Source organism: Schistocerca cancellata, chromosome 1 (assembly GCF_023864275.1).
Source record: "Schistocerca cancellata isolate TAMUIC-IGC-003103 chromosome 1, iqSchCanc2.1, whole genome shotgun sequence".
Taxonomy (NCBI): domain Eukaryota; kingdom Metazoa; phylum Arthropoda; class Insecta; order Orthoptera; family Acrididae; genus Schistocerca; species Schistocerca cancellata.
The window spans coordinates 868,158,415-868,171,548 of record NC_064626.1 but is presented as its reverse complement, the minus strand read 5'-3'; the positions used below and the strand labels follow the sequence as shown (position 1 = coordinate 868,171,548).

General features: G+C 38.6%; 1 protein-coding gene across 2 annotated transcripts in view; it reads left to right on the top strand.

The window, feature by feature from the left end:
• The window catches only part of LOC126189817 (matrix metalloproteinase-2-like), a 121,117-nt gene that overhangs the window by 101,372 nt on the left and 6,611 nt on the right, over positions 1-13,134 (top strand). For both annotated transcript variants that reach the window (XM_049930973.1, XM_049930972.1), the window contains exon 10: positions 3,790-3,911. In XM_049930973.1, the coding sequence (XP_049786930.1) occupies positions 3,790-3,911 (122 nt within the window). The remainder of the gene's footprint in view (positions 1-3,789; positions 3,912-13,134) is intronic.

The following is a 13,134-nucleotide window of genomic DNA, read 5'->3' as shown; positions in this document are numbered from 1 at the left end:
TATCATTGATGACCATGCAGCTTCTCTAGAATAAATGATAATTAATTGAAACCCTCAGCTGCTGACAGGTGTTGTTACAAAAATTTGTACTGATAAATGCTCTCTGATTCAAACTGGTTGAACAATTTAAAGTAAATTATACAGCAGCTTCACAAGTTAGAAAATGTAATTTCAAAGATTTATCAAGGCTGCAAAACACAGTCAACATAAACTATAATGAGTTAATATTAAAAATCAATGAGAACAAACTTAAGCAAATAGCATGTGTAAAATTTCTGCTTTTCCACCTCTGTGATAGCTAAAAATGCACAGCACACATCTGTAACATAAGTAGTAAATTAAATTCAATGCGCTGTGCATTAGAGAAGTAGGCCAGATTTGTTTATACTGAACTCCTTAAAATGTTTTACTTTGCACTCCCTAAATCAGTTATGTCATATGGAATGAAAGTATGGGGATGCTCAGTGAATATAAAGAAGGTACTTAGCATACAGAAAAGGGTCCTCTGTATAATGACCAATGAGAAACACCAAACTATCCCTGCCGACCAAAATTCGAACAATAAAAAAATTGTGAAAACTAAATTGTAGAGTACACTTCATAGATGACATTTTACTGGTAAAATGACAAGGAATATATGCAGTAATACAACATGTGTCAATTGTAAGACATCTAATGGCTGAATAAATAAATAAATTAGTTGTAATTAGTAATTCATTTAGTTACAGTAGCTGCTTGTGCTATTTGGTGTATAATATAGCTCACTTCACAGCTCTGAAGGCTCTCCTTCTACATCTACGTCTACATCCATACTCCGCAAGCCATCTGACAGTGTGTGGCAGAGGGTACCTTGTATACCTCTGTCGGTTCTCCCTTCTATTCCAGTCTCGTACTGTTCATGGAAAGAAGGATTGTCGGTATGCCTCTGTGTGGGCTCTAATCTCTCTGATTTTATCCTCATGGTCTCTTCGCGAGATATACGTAGGAGGGAGCAATATACTGCTTGACCCTTCGGTGAAGGTATGTTCTCAAAACTTCAACAAAAGCCCGTACCAAGCTACTGAGCGTCTCTCCTGCAGAGTCTTCCACTGGAGGTTACTATCATCTCCGTAACGTTTTTGCGATTACTAAATGATCCTGTAACAAAGCGCGCTGCTCTCCGTTGGATCTTCTCTATCTCTTCTATCAACCCTATCTGGTACAGATCCTATACTGCTGAGCAGTATTCAAGCAGTGGGTGAACAAGCGTACTGTAACCTACTTCCTTTGTGTTTGGATTGCATTTCCTTAGCATTCTTCCAATGAATCTCAGTCTGGCATCTGCTTTACCGACGATCAACTTTATATGATCATTCCATTTTAAATCACTCCTAATGCCTACTCCCAGATAATTTATGGAATTAACTGCTTCCATTGCTGACCTGCTATATTGTAGCTAAATGATAAGGGATCTTTCTTTCTACGTATTCACAGCACATTACACTTTTCTACATTGAGATTCAATTGCCATTCCCTGCACCATGCGTCAATTCGCTGCAGATCCTCCTGCATTTCAGTACAATTTTCCATTGTTACAACCTCTTGATATACCACAGCATCATCTGCAAGAAGCCTCAGTGAACTTCTGATGTCATCCACAAGGTCATTTATGCATATTGTGAATAGCAACAGTCCTACGACACTCCCCTGCGGCACACCTGAAATCACTCTTACTTCAGAAGACTTCTCCATTGAGAATGACATGCTGCGTTCTGTTATCTAGGAACTCTTCAATCCAATCACGTAATTGGTCTGATAGCCCATATGCTCTTACTTTGTTCATTAAACTACTGTGGGGAACTGTATCGAATGCCTTGCGGAAGTCAAGAAACACAGCATCTACCTGTGAACCCGTGGCTAAGGCCCTCTGAGTTTCGTGGACGAATAGCGCAAGCTGGGTTTCACATGATCATCTTTTTCAAAACCCATGCTGATTCCTACAGAGTAGATTTCTAGTCTCCAGAAAAGTCATTATACTCAAACATAATATGTGTTCCAAAATTCTACAACTGATCGACATTAGAGATATAGGTCTATAGTTCTGCACATCTGTTCGACGTCCCTTCTTGAAAACAGGGATGACGTGTGCCCTTTTCCAATCCTTTGGAATACTACACTCTTCTAGAGACTTACGGTACACCGCTGCAAGAGGGGAGGGGGCAAGTTCCTTTGTGTACTCTGTGTAAAATCGAACTGGTATCCCATCAGGTCCAGCGGCCTTTCCTCTTTTGAGCGATTTTAATTGTTTCTCTATCCCTCTGTTGTCTATTTCGATATCTACCATTTTGTCATCTGTGCGACAATCTAGAGAAGGAACTACAGTGCAGTCTTCCTCTGTGAAACAGCTTTGGAAGAAGACATTTAGTATTTCGGCCTTTAGTCTGTCATCCTCTGTTTCAGTACCATTTTGGTCACAGAGTGTCTAGACATTTGGTTTTGATCCACCTACCGCTTTGACATAAGACCAAAATTTCTTAGGATTTTCTGCCAAGTCAGTACACAGAACTTTACTTACAAATTCATTGAACACCTCTCGCATAGCCCTCGTCACACTGTATTTCGCTTCGCATAATTTTTGTTTGTCTGCAAGGCTTTGGCTATGTTTATGTTTGCTGTGAAGTTCCCTTTGCTTCCGCAGTAGTTTTCTAACTCAGTTGTTGAACCACGATGGCTCTTTTCCATCTCTTACGATCTTGCTTGGCACATACTCATCTAACGCATATTGTACGATGGTTTTGAACTTTGTCCACTGATCCTCAACACTATCTGTACTTGAGACAAAACTTTTGTGTTGAGCCATCAGGTACTCTGTAATCTGCTTTTTGTCACTTTTGCTAAACAGAAAAATCTTCCTACCTTTTTTAATATTTCTATTTACAGCTGAAATCATCGATGCAGTAACCGCTTTATGATTGCTGATTCCCTGTTCTGCGTTAACTGTTTCAAATGGTTTGGGTCTGTTTGTCACCAGAAGGTCTAATATGTTATTGCCACGAGTTGGTTCTCTGTTTAACTGCTCAAGGTAGTTCTCAGATAAAGCACTTCAAAAAATTTCACTGGATTCTTTGTCCCTGCCACCCATTATGAACGTTTGAGTCTCCAAGTCTATATCCGGCAAATTAAAATCTCCACCCAAAACTATAACATGGTGGGGAAATCTACTCGAAATATTTTCCAAATTATCGTTCAGGTGCTCAGCCACAACAGCTGCTGAGCCAGGGGGCCTATAGAAACATCCAATTACCATGTCTGAGCCTGCTTTAAACGTGACCTTCACCCAAATTATTTCACATTTCGGATCTCCGTCAATTTCCTTCGATACTATTGCACTTCTTATCGCTATAAACACACCTCCCCCTTCACTGTCCAGCCTGTCTCTGTGGTATACATTCCAATCTGAGTTTAGGATTTCATTACTGTTTACGTCTGGTTTCAGCCAACTTTCTGTCCCTAGTACTAGTGGGCATTGTGACCATTTATTAATGAGAGCAGTTCTGGGACCTTTCTATAGATGCTCCTGCAGTTTACTATTAGCACATTCATAGAAAATGATACGTAAATGTATAAATAGTGCTGTAACTGGTACTACACTGATATGCCATACAAGTCACAGTTCATTATTGCCCTGCCAAAGTTATTGTCCATACCATGTTACCAGAACCAACATTTTCTTTGTATCTTGAAGATCATTAGAGTATTGAGATGAATGTAGTTCATTAACAAGACTGAACACCTTACTTTGTATTTCAGTGGCGATCAGTACTGGAGGTTCAATGAAACAACCAAACTCATGGATCCAGGCTATCCTAAGAACATCAGCAGATGGAGGGGAGTTCCCCAGAACTTAGATGCTGCTATGACATGGACAGATGGTAAGCTCAATATTAACTGAAGGTATTTTTATTAGTCGACTAGGCAAACTGAAGTCCCAGCTAGGACAGTAAAATGATCATACTTACACCCCAGAAAGAGAGAGGGAGATCAAGACAGTAAACCTGTATGCTCTGATGTTCTTGCAAATAAAGTGGTACCAAATACTAAACATTTAGCAGCAACTAAACATTGATCATCACTTTCATTCAATAATACTCTACACACACTTTCTATGCAAGCCTGTATTCACAGTATATTGTGTGCTAATCAGTTTGTCTGAATAAACCACTAGCCATTTGAATCTCAGTGCTTCAGTATGTCATATTTCATTATGTTACTCATCCGATCAACGTTTATATATTAGAGGGTATGTAATTTGGTTATAGCCATTGAGCATATATGAGTGATTAAACACACATGTGACATGAGAACACACATACACATTGCAACATACCTGCTCAAAATATTGTCACGACAATAAATAATAATAAAATTTAGTCATTTGAAGTTATTCATTTACAAGTGCTTCAGGGGTAGACAAAGCTCATTTGTAAGTCTGATTTCGATTTTAGAACCACAAATGTCACATTATAATCAACAACCTTTTATGTGCAGTTGTTGAAAAGTGCCATCATTCACCTCTGTTCACTACAAAAAAAGTTCTAAACTCTTTCTGCTGGAGTACACTGCAGTATGTGAATGGAAAATCTTTAAATAAAATTTGAACTTCACATATAAGTTTACTTGTATATTCTTCTATATTCTTAACTGGTGCTGCACAAAATTAACTTCCATACATTGTGACAGATCTCAGTGAAAACGAAGTTAATCAATAACTCCCATGCAAACAAGCTGCTGAAGTATATAAATTGTTTTAACAAATTTAACAAATACAAGTATTATTGATGGTAGTAACAATGTGGAAAAGATAGATTGCTACTCACCACATCAGGTGATAGACAAAATTAGAAGAATACTGTAAATATTTAAACTTTTGGACAACATTCTTCCTCAGAAGTAAAGCTCTAACACAGTCACACATTGGCAACAACAACAACAACTACTACTACTACTACTCACACACGCATAGCTAATGTCTCCGGGCACCAACACCTGACTATGACTGTGTCTGACATGAACAGCAATACGCTGGCTTGGGTGGTGGGGTAAGGAGGAGATGTGGGGTGTAAGAGCAGGGTAAGGATAGAGAAAGAAGGTACTGCTACCTTGGGAGCATGCAGGAATATGTTGGGGGCAGGATAGAGCTTCTAGGTGTAGCATCAGGAGGCTGTGTAAGGGACGGAAGTGGGAAAGGGAGGGGAGAGCTTTAGAGAGGATGAAATGATTTTTAAGTACATTGGTGGGATAGAAGGTACGTTTGTATACTGTAGTGAGAGTAGGGGAAGGGGCAGGTAGATGGAGGACAGACACTAGTGAATGTTGAAGCCAAAGGCACTACGAGGACAAAGCATTTGTTGCAAGGAGAGCTGCCTCACATGCAAACCAGAAAAGCTGCTGTTAGTATGAAGAATCCAGTGGCACAGGCTCTGAAGTAGTCCTGAGTGGTACTGACTCGTGATGGGAGTACTCCTTTGTGGTCAGACTACGGGTATGGGGGGGGGGAGATGGTAGGTGATTGGGGAGACAAGCAGGGTTGTCACAAGTTCTTGAAATCAGGGAGCATCATGGAATTTCAAATGTGTCTGGGAAATCAGGGAAATATCAGGGAAATTTGAGAGAAAAAAAAAAAGACCACTGGAAAAATCTCATTTTTGTCTCAGTAGATGAAACAGTTTGTTTACTAATGCTGGGCATAACTGAGTACATGCACTGCTTCCCTACTCTCTCATTCTTACTGTTTCTCCCCTCCCTATCATGTCCATCAGCTTGCAGCCAGTGCTGCCACCCCTTTTTGCCACTAGCCTATCAGATGCTAATGAGAGGCACAGAGGTATGAGGATTGGTTTGTTTGGATCTGATTCTCAGAGATTGTTGACACAGCAGCTGGTTATGGTGGTCACATGTGCATGAGGTATGTCTGAGTGACTGTGTGAATGTATGTATGCTCTTGTTTTCTGACACAGGCTATGGTCAAAAATATAGCTGAGAGAGTGTGATTGTCTTTTCTGTGTGTCTGGCTATGTCCTAGAAATCATCTTTATGGTGATTTGCTACCTATCTTCATTAGTATTCATTCCCAGAGTATTTGCACAAGTTATTTGTTGCATCAATTGATCACCATGGTCTCACTTCATCAACATGGTGTCTGTGACAAATGAATAGCTGGCCACATGAGTCAACCTCCATGACAGGCCAAAATCACAGGCCATTTCTGTGGGTATCTCTAACAGATCATTCCCACTAATGTGCAAGCTCTGCCCACTGGATCTAGTCTCACCAATCTGCCTGCAGGTAAGGTCTGTTTGTGTGTGGCATAATGCAGCGGATTTCTCAACTTAAGTCTTTATTTATCCTTGAGATCTCAAAATTTGTCAGGGAAAAATCCTAAAACTTGTCCAGAAATCAGGTAAATGTCAGGGAATTTCACCTTTGAAAATTTGTGGCAACTGTGACAGAGCACCGAGATCTGTTTCTGGAAAATGGTGGAGGGATAATTTTGGTCTGCAAAGGACTCAGTGAGACACTTGGTATGTTTGGAGAGGGACTGTTCATCACTACAGATGTGATGACCATGGGTGGCTAGGCTGTATTAAAGGGACTTGTTAGTGTGGACTTGGGCAATGGATCCCTCTTAAAGATGTCTTATAAATAGGTTAGCACAGGATGGTGTCATTTGGGTCCCTGTATTGTACCACAGATTTGTTTACAGGTAATCCCCTCAAAGGAGAAGTAATTAGGAGTGGGGACATAACTGACCATGGTGACCATAAAGGTGGTTGTAAGCTTAGAGTCAGTCAACTGTTGGGAAAGGTAGTGTTCAGTAATGACAAGGCCATGGGCACTTGGGGTATTAGTGTAGAGGGCAGTGGTATTGACAGTGCTGAGCAGGGCACAGGATGGTAAAGGAACAGGAACTGTGGAGAATCATTGAGGAAATGGTTGCTGTCTTCTACACAGAAGGTCAGATTATGAGTAGAGTAATAGGCTGAAGGTGTTGGTCCACAATGGCAGAGATTTTTCTCTGTGGGGACACTATAAACAGCCACAACGGGGCATCCTGGGTGGACTTTAGGAAACATGTGGAAGGTAGACATCCAGGAAATGGTGGTATGAGGTTCTAGAATGGACCTATGGTTTTGAGAAGAGACTGGAGATCCTGGTGGATTTTTGTGATGACCTGAATGTGGCATGGTTTGAAGACAGACATGTCTGACAGCTGGTGGAGTCCTTCTGCCAGATAATTTCTGTGGTTCATAACTGCAGTCATGGAGCTTTTGCCAGCAGGTATATTTATTAGGGTAGGTTAGTTTTTAAGTGATGGATTGCAGTTTTTCTGCAGATGTGATATCAGTTTTCATTTTGGGGAATTTGTGGAATTATGATGAGGCAAGGTTTCAGGTAAGGAAATTCTGGAAAGTTAGCACTGGGTCATTTGGGGGTAGTGAGTGTGGATCACAGTTGGTTGGAGGAGTAAATTGAGTGAGTCACAGTTTGATAGTGGTTTTGGATTGAGTCTGATTGGTAGGCATAGTTTTGAAAATGTGTTTCCACTGTAGGGACAGGGAGAAGGAAAGGAGATCTTTAACAAGCCCAGCATGATTAGGAGTGGGGCTCTAGGTAAAGCCTTTGGAAAAGACTGACACTTTAGTGGGACTGAGGTTTTTTGAGGACAGGTTCAAGACTGTGTTGCACATCTGTTTAGACTCTGGGTACCACAGGATGGTGGGAGGGAGTTTCTGAGGTTGTAGTAAATGCAGTGGGTCTGCAAGGCTGAGTTTGGCAGCTGTGAAGGGATGCAAGAGGAGTCTGTGTAGACTCTCGTATCAGTGATGGATAGTGGTAGTCCCATGCACTAAAATGAACATATTGGACAGTTGTGAGGTGGCATTGTACATTCTGTTCTTGTTCCTGAAGGGCAAGGGTTTCCGTCTCAAAAATTGCTTGCAGGAATTTTGGACTGTAGAGCAGGAGAATCTTACAGGTGGAGAGTAAGTAGTGTGATAAGGTTTGGGCATGATTGATATGATTTAGCAGATCTATGTTGGTGAGGGCTATGGACAGAAATTGAACAGAAAGAGGTCATTTTAGAAGGAGAGGCTGCAGCCAGAAGTGGGTAATTTGACGGTCAGGTCACTTGGAAGCCACTTGTGAAAGCAACCATGTAGTCTACAAATTTAGCTGCAACAATTGTGCTGCATTCTAAAAAGGTGTGACTACTAACAAGTTGTCTATCTGCATAAAGGGCCATTGCCAAACTGTGGCCAACGAACAGCTGTCCAACATGATGTACTTCACATTAATGACTGCTTCTTAGCCTGTGGCATGTGGATTCCTCCCACCAAAACCAGATTTTGAATTGTGCAGGTTGGAACTCACCCTACAATGTATCCTCATCCCTGTAAACCCCCTGGCCTCAGTTTTCACTGGTTTCTGTCCTCCGCCTGCCTATCCCTTCCCTGCTTGTATCCCCTCCATGTCCCTAAACTCTACTATCTTCTTTCTCCAACATGCCTACCCAGTTATCTCACACCCTCCCCACTCCATGCATCTTTTTTAACCCCTCTAACTCTGCCAAACAGATTGCTGCTCACATTAGATGCAGCTGTGCCTTATCACCCAGAGACAGTAGCTGTGTGTGTGTGAGTTGTTGTGTGAACGTGTGAGAGCTGTATTTCAGAGGAAGAACTTTGTCGAAAAGCTTATACATTTCTAGTATTCTTTTCATGGTGCCTTTCTGTGACTCAATGCCTCCTCTATCTGGTGTGTAGCAATTTTTCCTTCCTATACAGTTTTTATTCAGCCCTGGACTTTCCATTGTTTCATTACTGAAGATAAAATTTTGATTGGCTTTCAGTTACAAATAGTATTTATGAAATTACATAAGCACACCATCATAAAATACAGTTGTAGTCCCCATTGTAAGATTTATTAAATTCACATATTTTCCAAAGCAAAATTCACATTATTAATGTTAATTATGTAACAAACAGTTAATTTTGATATAATTATGTTGCCCTCTATCTTGCCTTCATGTGTGCCAGTTGCTTTAAATATGTCATGTTATTCAAGTTCAGTTTGTATACAAGAACAAAAGTACATGTTTATGTGTCAAACGACTTTATACATGATTTTATAAAAATTAAGGAAAGATACTACTAAGAAAATTTCCATATAGTGCATTGAATAATAATTAGTGTCAGTAAAACATAAAATGTTGGATTTGTCTCTAAATAACTTTTCTGCTATGTCACAATTTTTTTTTTATTTATATTTTCCATGACACGTTTCAGAGAATGAATCCCATTTTCAAGTGGGATTTTCCCTGTGTATTATGTTACTCTTTGTAATGTGTTTGATGTGTGAGGTTTTATATCATATTTTTATTTTTATTTAGTCCTTCAAATCCTATATGTATAGAATATATACAAGGATATTGGACATGGTTAGGTATTTACAAGATAAATTACAGTTTGTATTGCAATCCTAAGGACTAGATATTGAAGTAATTTAGCACAGATTCATAAATACAACAAACATTACAGGCAACATACAAAGTAGAATATTAATAATGCATCTTTATTTTTGTTGTTTGGCTTTTATATATTCTGTCAGACTGTAAAAGCAATGATCACTTAAATATGCCTTTACTTCAGCCTTAAAACTACAGAGCTTACCTATTGATTTAATATGTTTAGGTAGATTATTGAAAATCTTTATCGCAGTATGTAGTGTGCCTTTGTGGCACAATGATGTTCTCACCTGTTTCATATTAAGGCCAGATTTTTGCCTTGTATTGTGTGCATGTATATCTTCATTTTTAATAAGATATCTGGGTGTCTATTGATATATTGTTTGATGAAAACTGATGTTTCATAGATAAAAATGCAAGGAAGAGGAAGAACTGACATTTTTTTGAATATGGGTCTGCATGATTTCGTATTGTTTACCCCTTCAATAATTCTTAGTATTCTCTTTTGCATCCTGAAAAGTTTAATATTTGTTGTTGTATTGCCCCAGAAGATTATGGCATATTTAATTACAGAATGCACATAGGAGTAGTATACATTTAACAGGCTGGCTTTGCTACAAGTTTTTAAGATCCATATCATGTAACAGGTTTTGCTTAGTTTTCTTTGCAAATATTCAATGTGTACCTCCCATTTTGTGTTGTTCTGGAGCCAGAGTCCCAGAAATTTAGTGCTGTCAACACTATCAAGAACTCTGTCCCTAAGTTCTATTTCTATGTTTGGGTGGTGTCTTCCTTTTACATTATAGAAGTTCAGTGCTACTGTCTTTTCTTTGTTTATAATTAGCTTGTTGTAGCTGAACCACTGTTCTACACTGTTCATTGTTTGGATAGCAGAGTCTTTTAGTTTTTCTTCTGTTTTACCACTAATAAGAAAGCTTGTGTCATCTGCAAATTGGAGGGTAGTTTGGCAATACTTGTTGTACATAAGATCATTGACAAAGAGGAGAAACAGAATGCGTCCTAATACTGATCCTTGAGGGACACCATATTTCACATTTTCATATCCTGAATAGTAGTAGCTGATTTTGTTATGGTCAGTATATTGCACTTCAACCCCCTGTTTGTGACCACATAGGTATGTCTTGAGCCACTCATTGGATATACCTCTAATTCCTAATTGGTCAAGCTTCTGCAGTAGGGCATTATGGTCAATGACGTCAAAAGCTTTAGATAAATCAAGACATATGTCTGTCACAGACTCACTTGCATCCAGTTTAGTATAGATTTCATTAAGAAATTCAAATATTGCACTTTCAGTTGAATAGCCTTTCCTGAAGCCATGCTGTGAAGGAGAGAGAATTTTATTTTTATTTAGGAAATCAGACAATCTCTTATAAAAAACTTTTTCTAAAATTTTTTAAAATACAGACAGTAGGGCTATTGGTCTATAATTTGAAACACATTTTGGATTTCCTTTTTTGAACAGTGGTTTCAACTTTGCTGTTTTTAAGCATGAAGGGAAGGTTCCTGATGCCAGTGAGCTGTTGCACAAATGTGTCGAGGGTTCACCTAAGGCAAGACAGCATTTTTTAATAATTGCATCTGGTATTTCATCAATTCCACATGAGTACCCTGTTTTCAAGGTTTTTATAACTGATAAAATTTCCTCAGAATTTGTGGGTGAAAGGAACAAAGATGTAGACACATTTCTCACACTATTGCATGATGGAGGTGATATTTTGTTGTGTTCTTCCAGTCCACTCACCAACTGTTCAATTACATTTGCAAAATATTTGTTGAAGATCCCTGCAATTTCTGTTGGGCAAGAAATCATTTGTCCTTCATAACAAAAGTTCATATTTTTATATTGTTTAGTTTCACTTGTTGTTTCATTTTTCATAACTTCCCATATAGCTTTAGATTTGTTGAATTTTCAATGTATTTGTCATTTGCAATTGTTTTAGCTTTCCTTACAACATGTTTGAGGATCCTCTTGTAATTCTTCAGGTATAACTGAAATTCATGAGGCATGTTCTGTGTCTTTGCTATATCGTGTAATCGTCTTTTCTCTGCACAAGATATTCTAATACCTGTTGTAACCTATTTGTTCTTTTTGAAGTTAGGTTGACATTTTTGCTTTTTTAATGGAAATGCAGCTTCAAAGTATGACATGAAGATTTCTATGAATTTTTCAAACTTTTTGTTAGTGTTTTCACAAGTATACACTTCATACAAAGTTTCTTCACTTAGTCTCTGTACAAAAAGGTTTATTTTTTTATTAATGAATTTCCTTGCTTCTTTTACAAGTTCCTCTTTGTCAGTTGTTTCACTTGTGGTGTGCAAAGCAATAAACTGTGCATAGTGATCACTGAAGCCAGTATTAAGATTTCCTGCACAGAAATTGTGATTTACATTTGTGTTTATTAATATCTGATCAATTGTTGAGCTAGTTGTTGGTGTAACTCTTGTAGGAGAGTCTATGGTGGCTTTTACATTATATGTTTCCAGGAGGGTCATCAAGCTTTGCAGGTCTTTTGAGATTTCTTGAAAATCAATATTAAAATCTCCACATATGATCACTGTTTTGTTGAAGTTTTTTATAGTATTTAAAGCTGCTTCTAGTTGATGACAGAAATCATTTAAGTTCCCATCAGGGCTCCTATATACACAAATGATTCCTAATTTTAATGCAGAGAGTTCAACTGCGGATACTTCAAAAATTTTCTCTTCAGCTAAGAGTTCAATGGGTTTTATGTTACAATAATCAATGCCACTTTTAACAAATATACATGACCCTCCATGACTGGATGTAATTCTAGCAAATGATGATGAAAGATTGAAGTCTGGAAGTTTTGTGACTGACATTCCATCTTTAGGCAGCCAGTGTTCAGTTATACACATTACAGAAACGTTTTTTAGCTCATCAGTACATAAAATTTCAACTTCACTTAATTTGTTTAGCAATGATTGGACATTTTGATGAATCAGCATGAAATTAAAGGATTTGTTAGGCTTTGGCATATTGTTAGACTTTGGCATATTTAATTGATCACTTACCTTTACCTTGCCAATAAAAAATCATTTAGGTGTGCTGAAAGTACTGCTTTTCTTTTCCCGACTGCACCTGTTCTTCTATTATCATCTGCAGCAGAATTTTCCTCTGTGTCTGGCTCCCCTGGTAGTTGTTCAGCTGCTGCTCCTATTGTTGATAATATTGCTGCTGGTGTTAGAGCTGGGTCTGCAATTGGTAGAGCTGTTACTGCATTCATTGTTGTTGCTGTGCCTGAATATTGGAGGCACCTAGTTCCTTCTTTCGTTGTTGATGTTGGTGAGTGAGGTCTTGCTGGCGTTGTTTCCTTCAAATATTTGGGGGGCCAATCCAGGATGATTTTGCTTTTGAGTGTTTGATGCCTCTTCATGATAATTTCTTCAATTTTTCTGATGAGCAGTTTTTTCCCCATGTTGTTAACGTGCAATCCATGTAATGTGTGAAATCTGCACCCAATATTGTTAACATTTACGAGTTTTACATTTCTGAAAAAAATGGCTCTGAGCACTATGGGACTCAACTGCTGTGGTCATAAGTCCCCTAGAACTTAGAACTACTTAAGCCTAACTAACCTAAGGACATC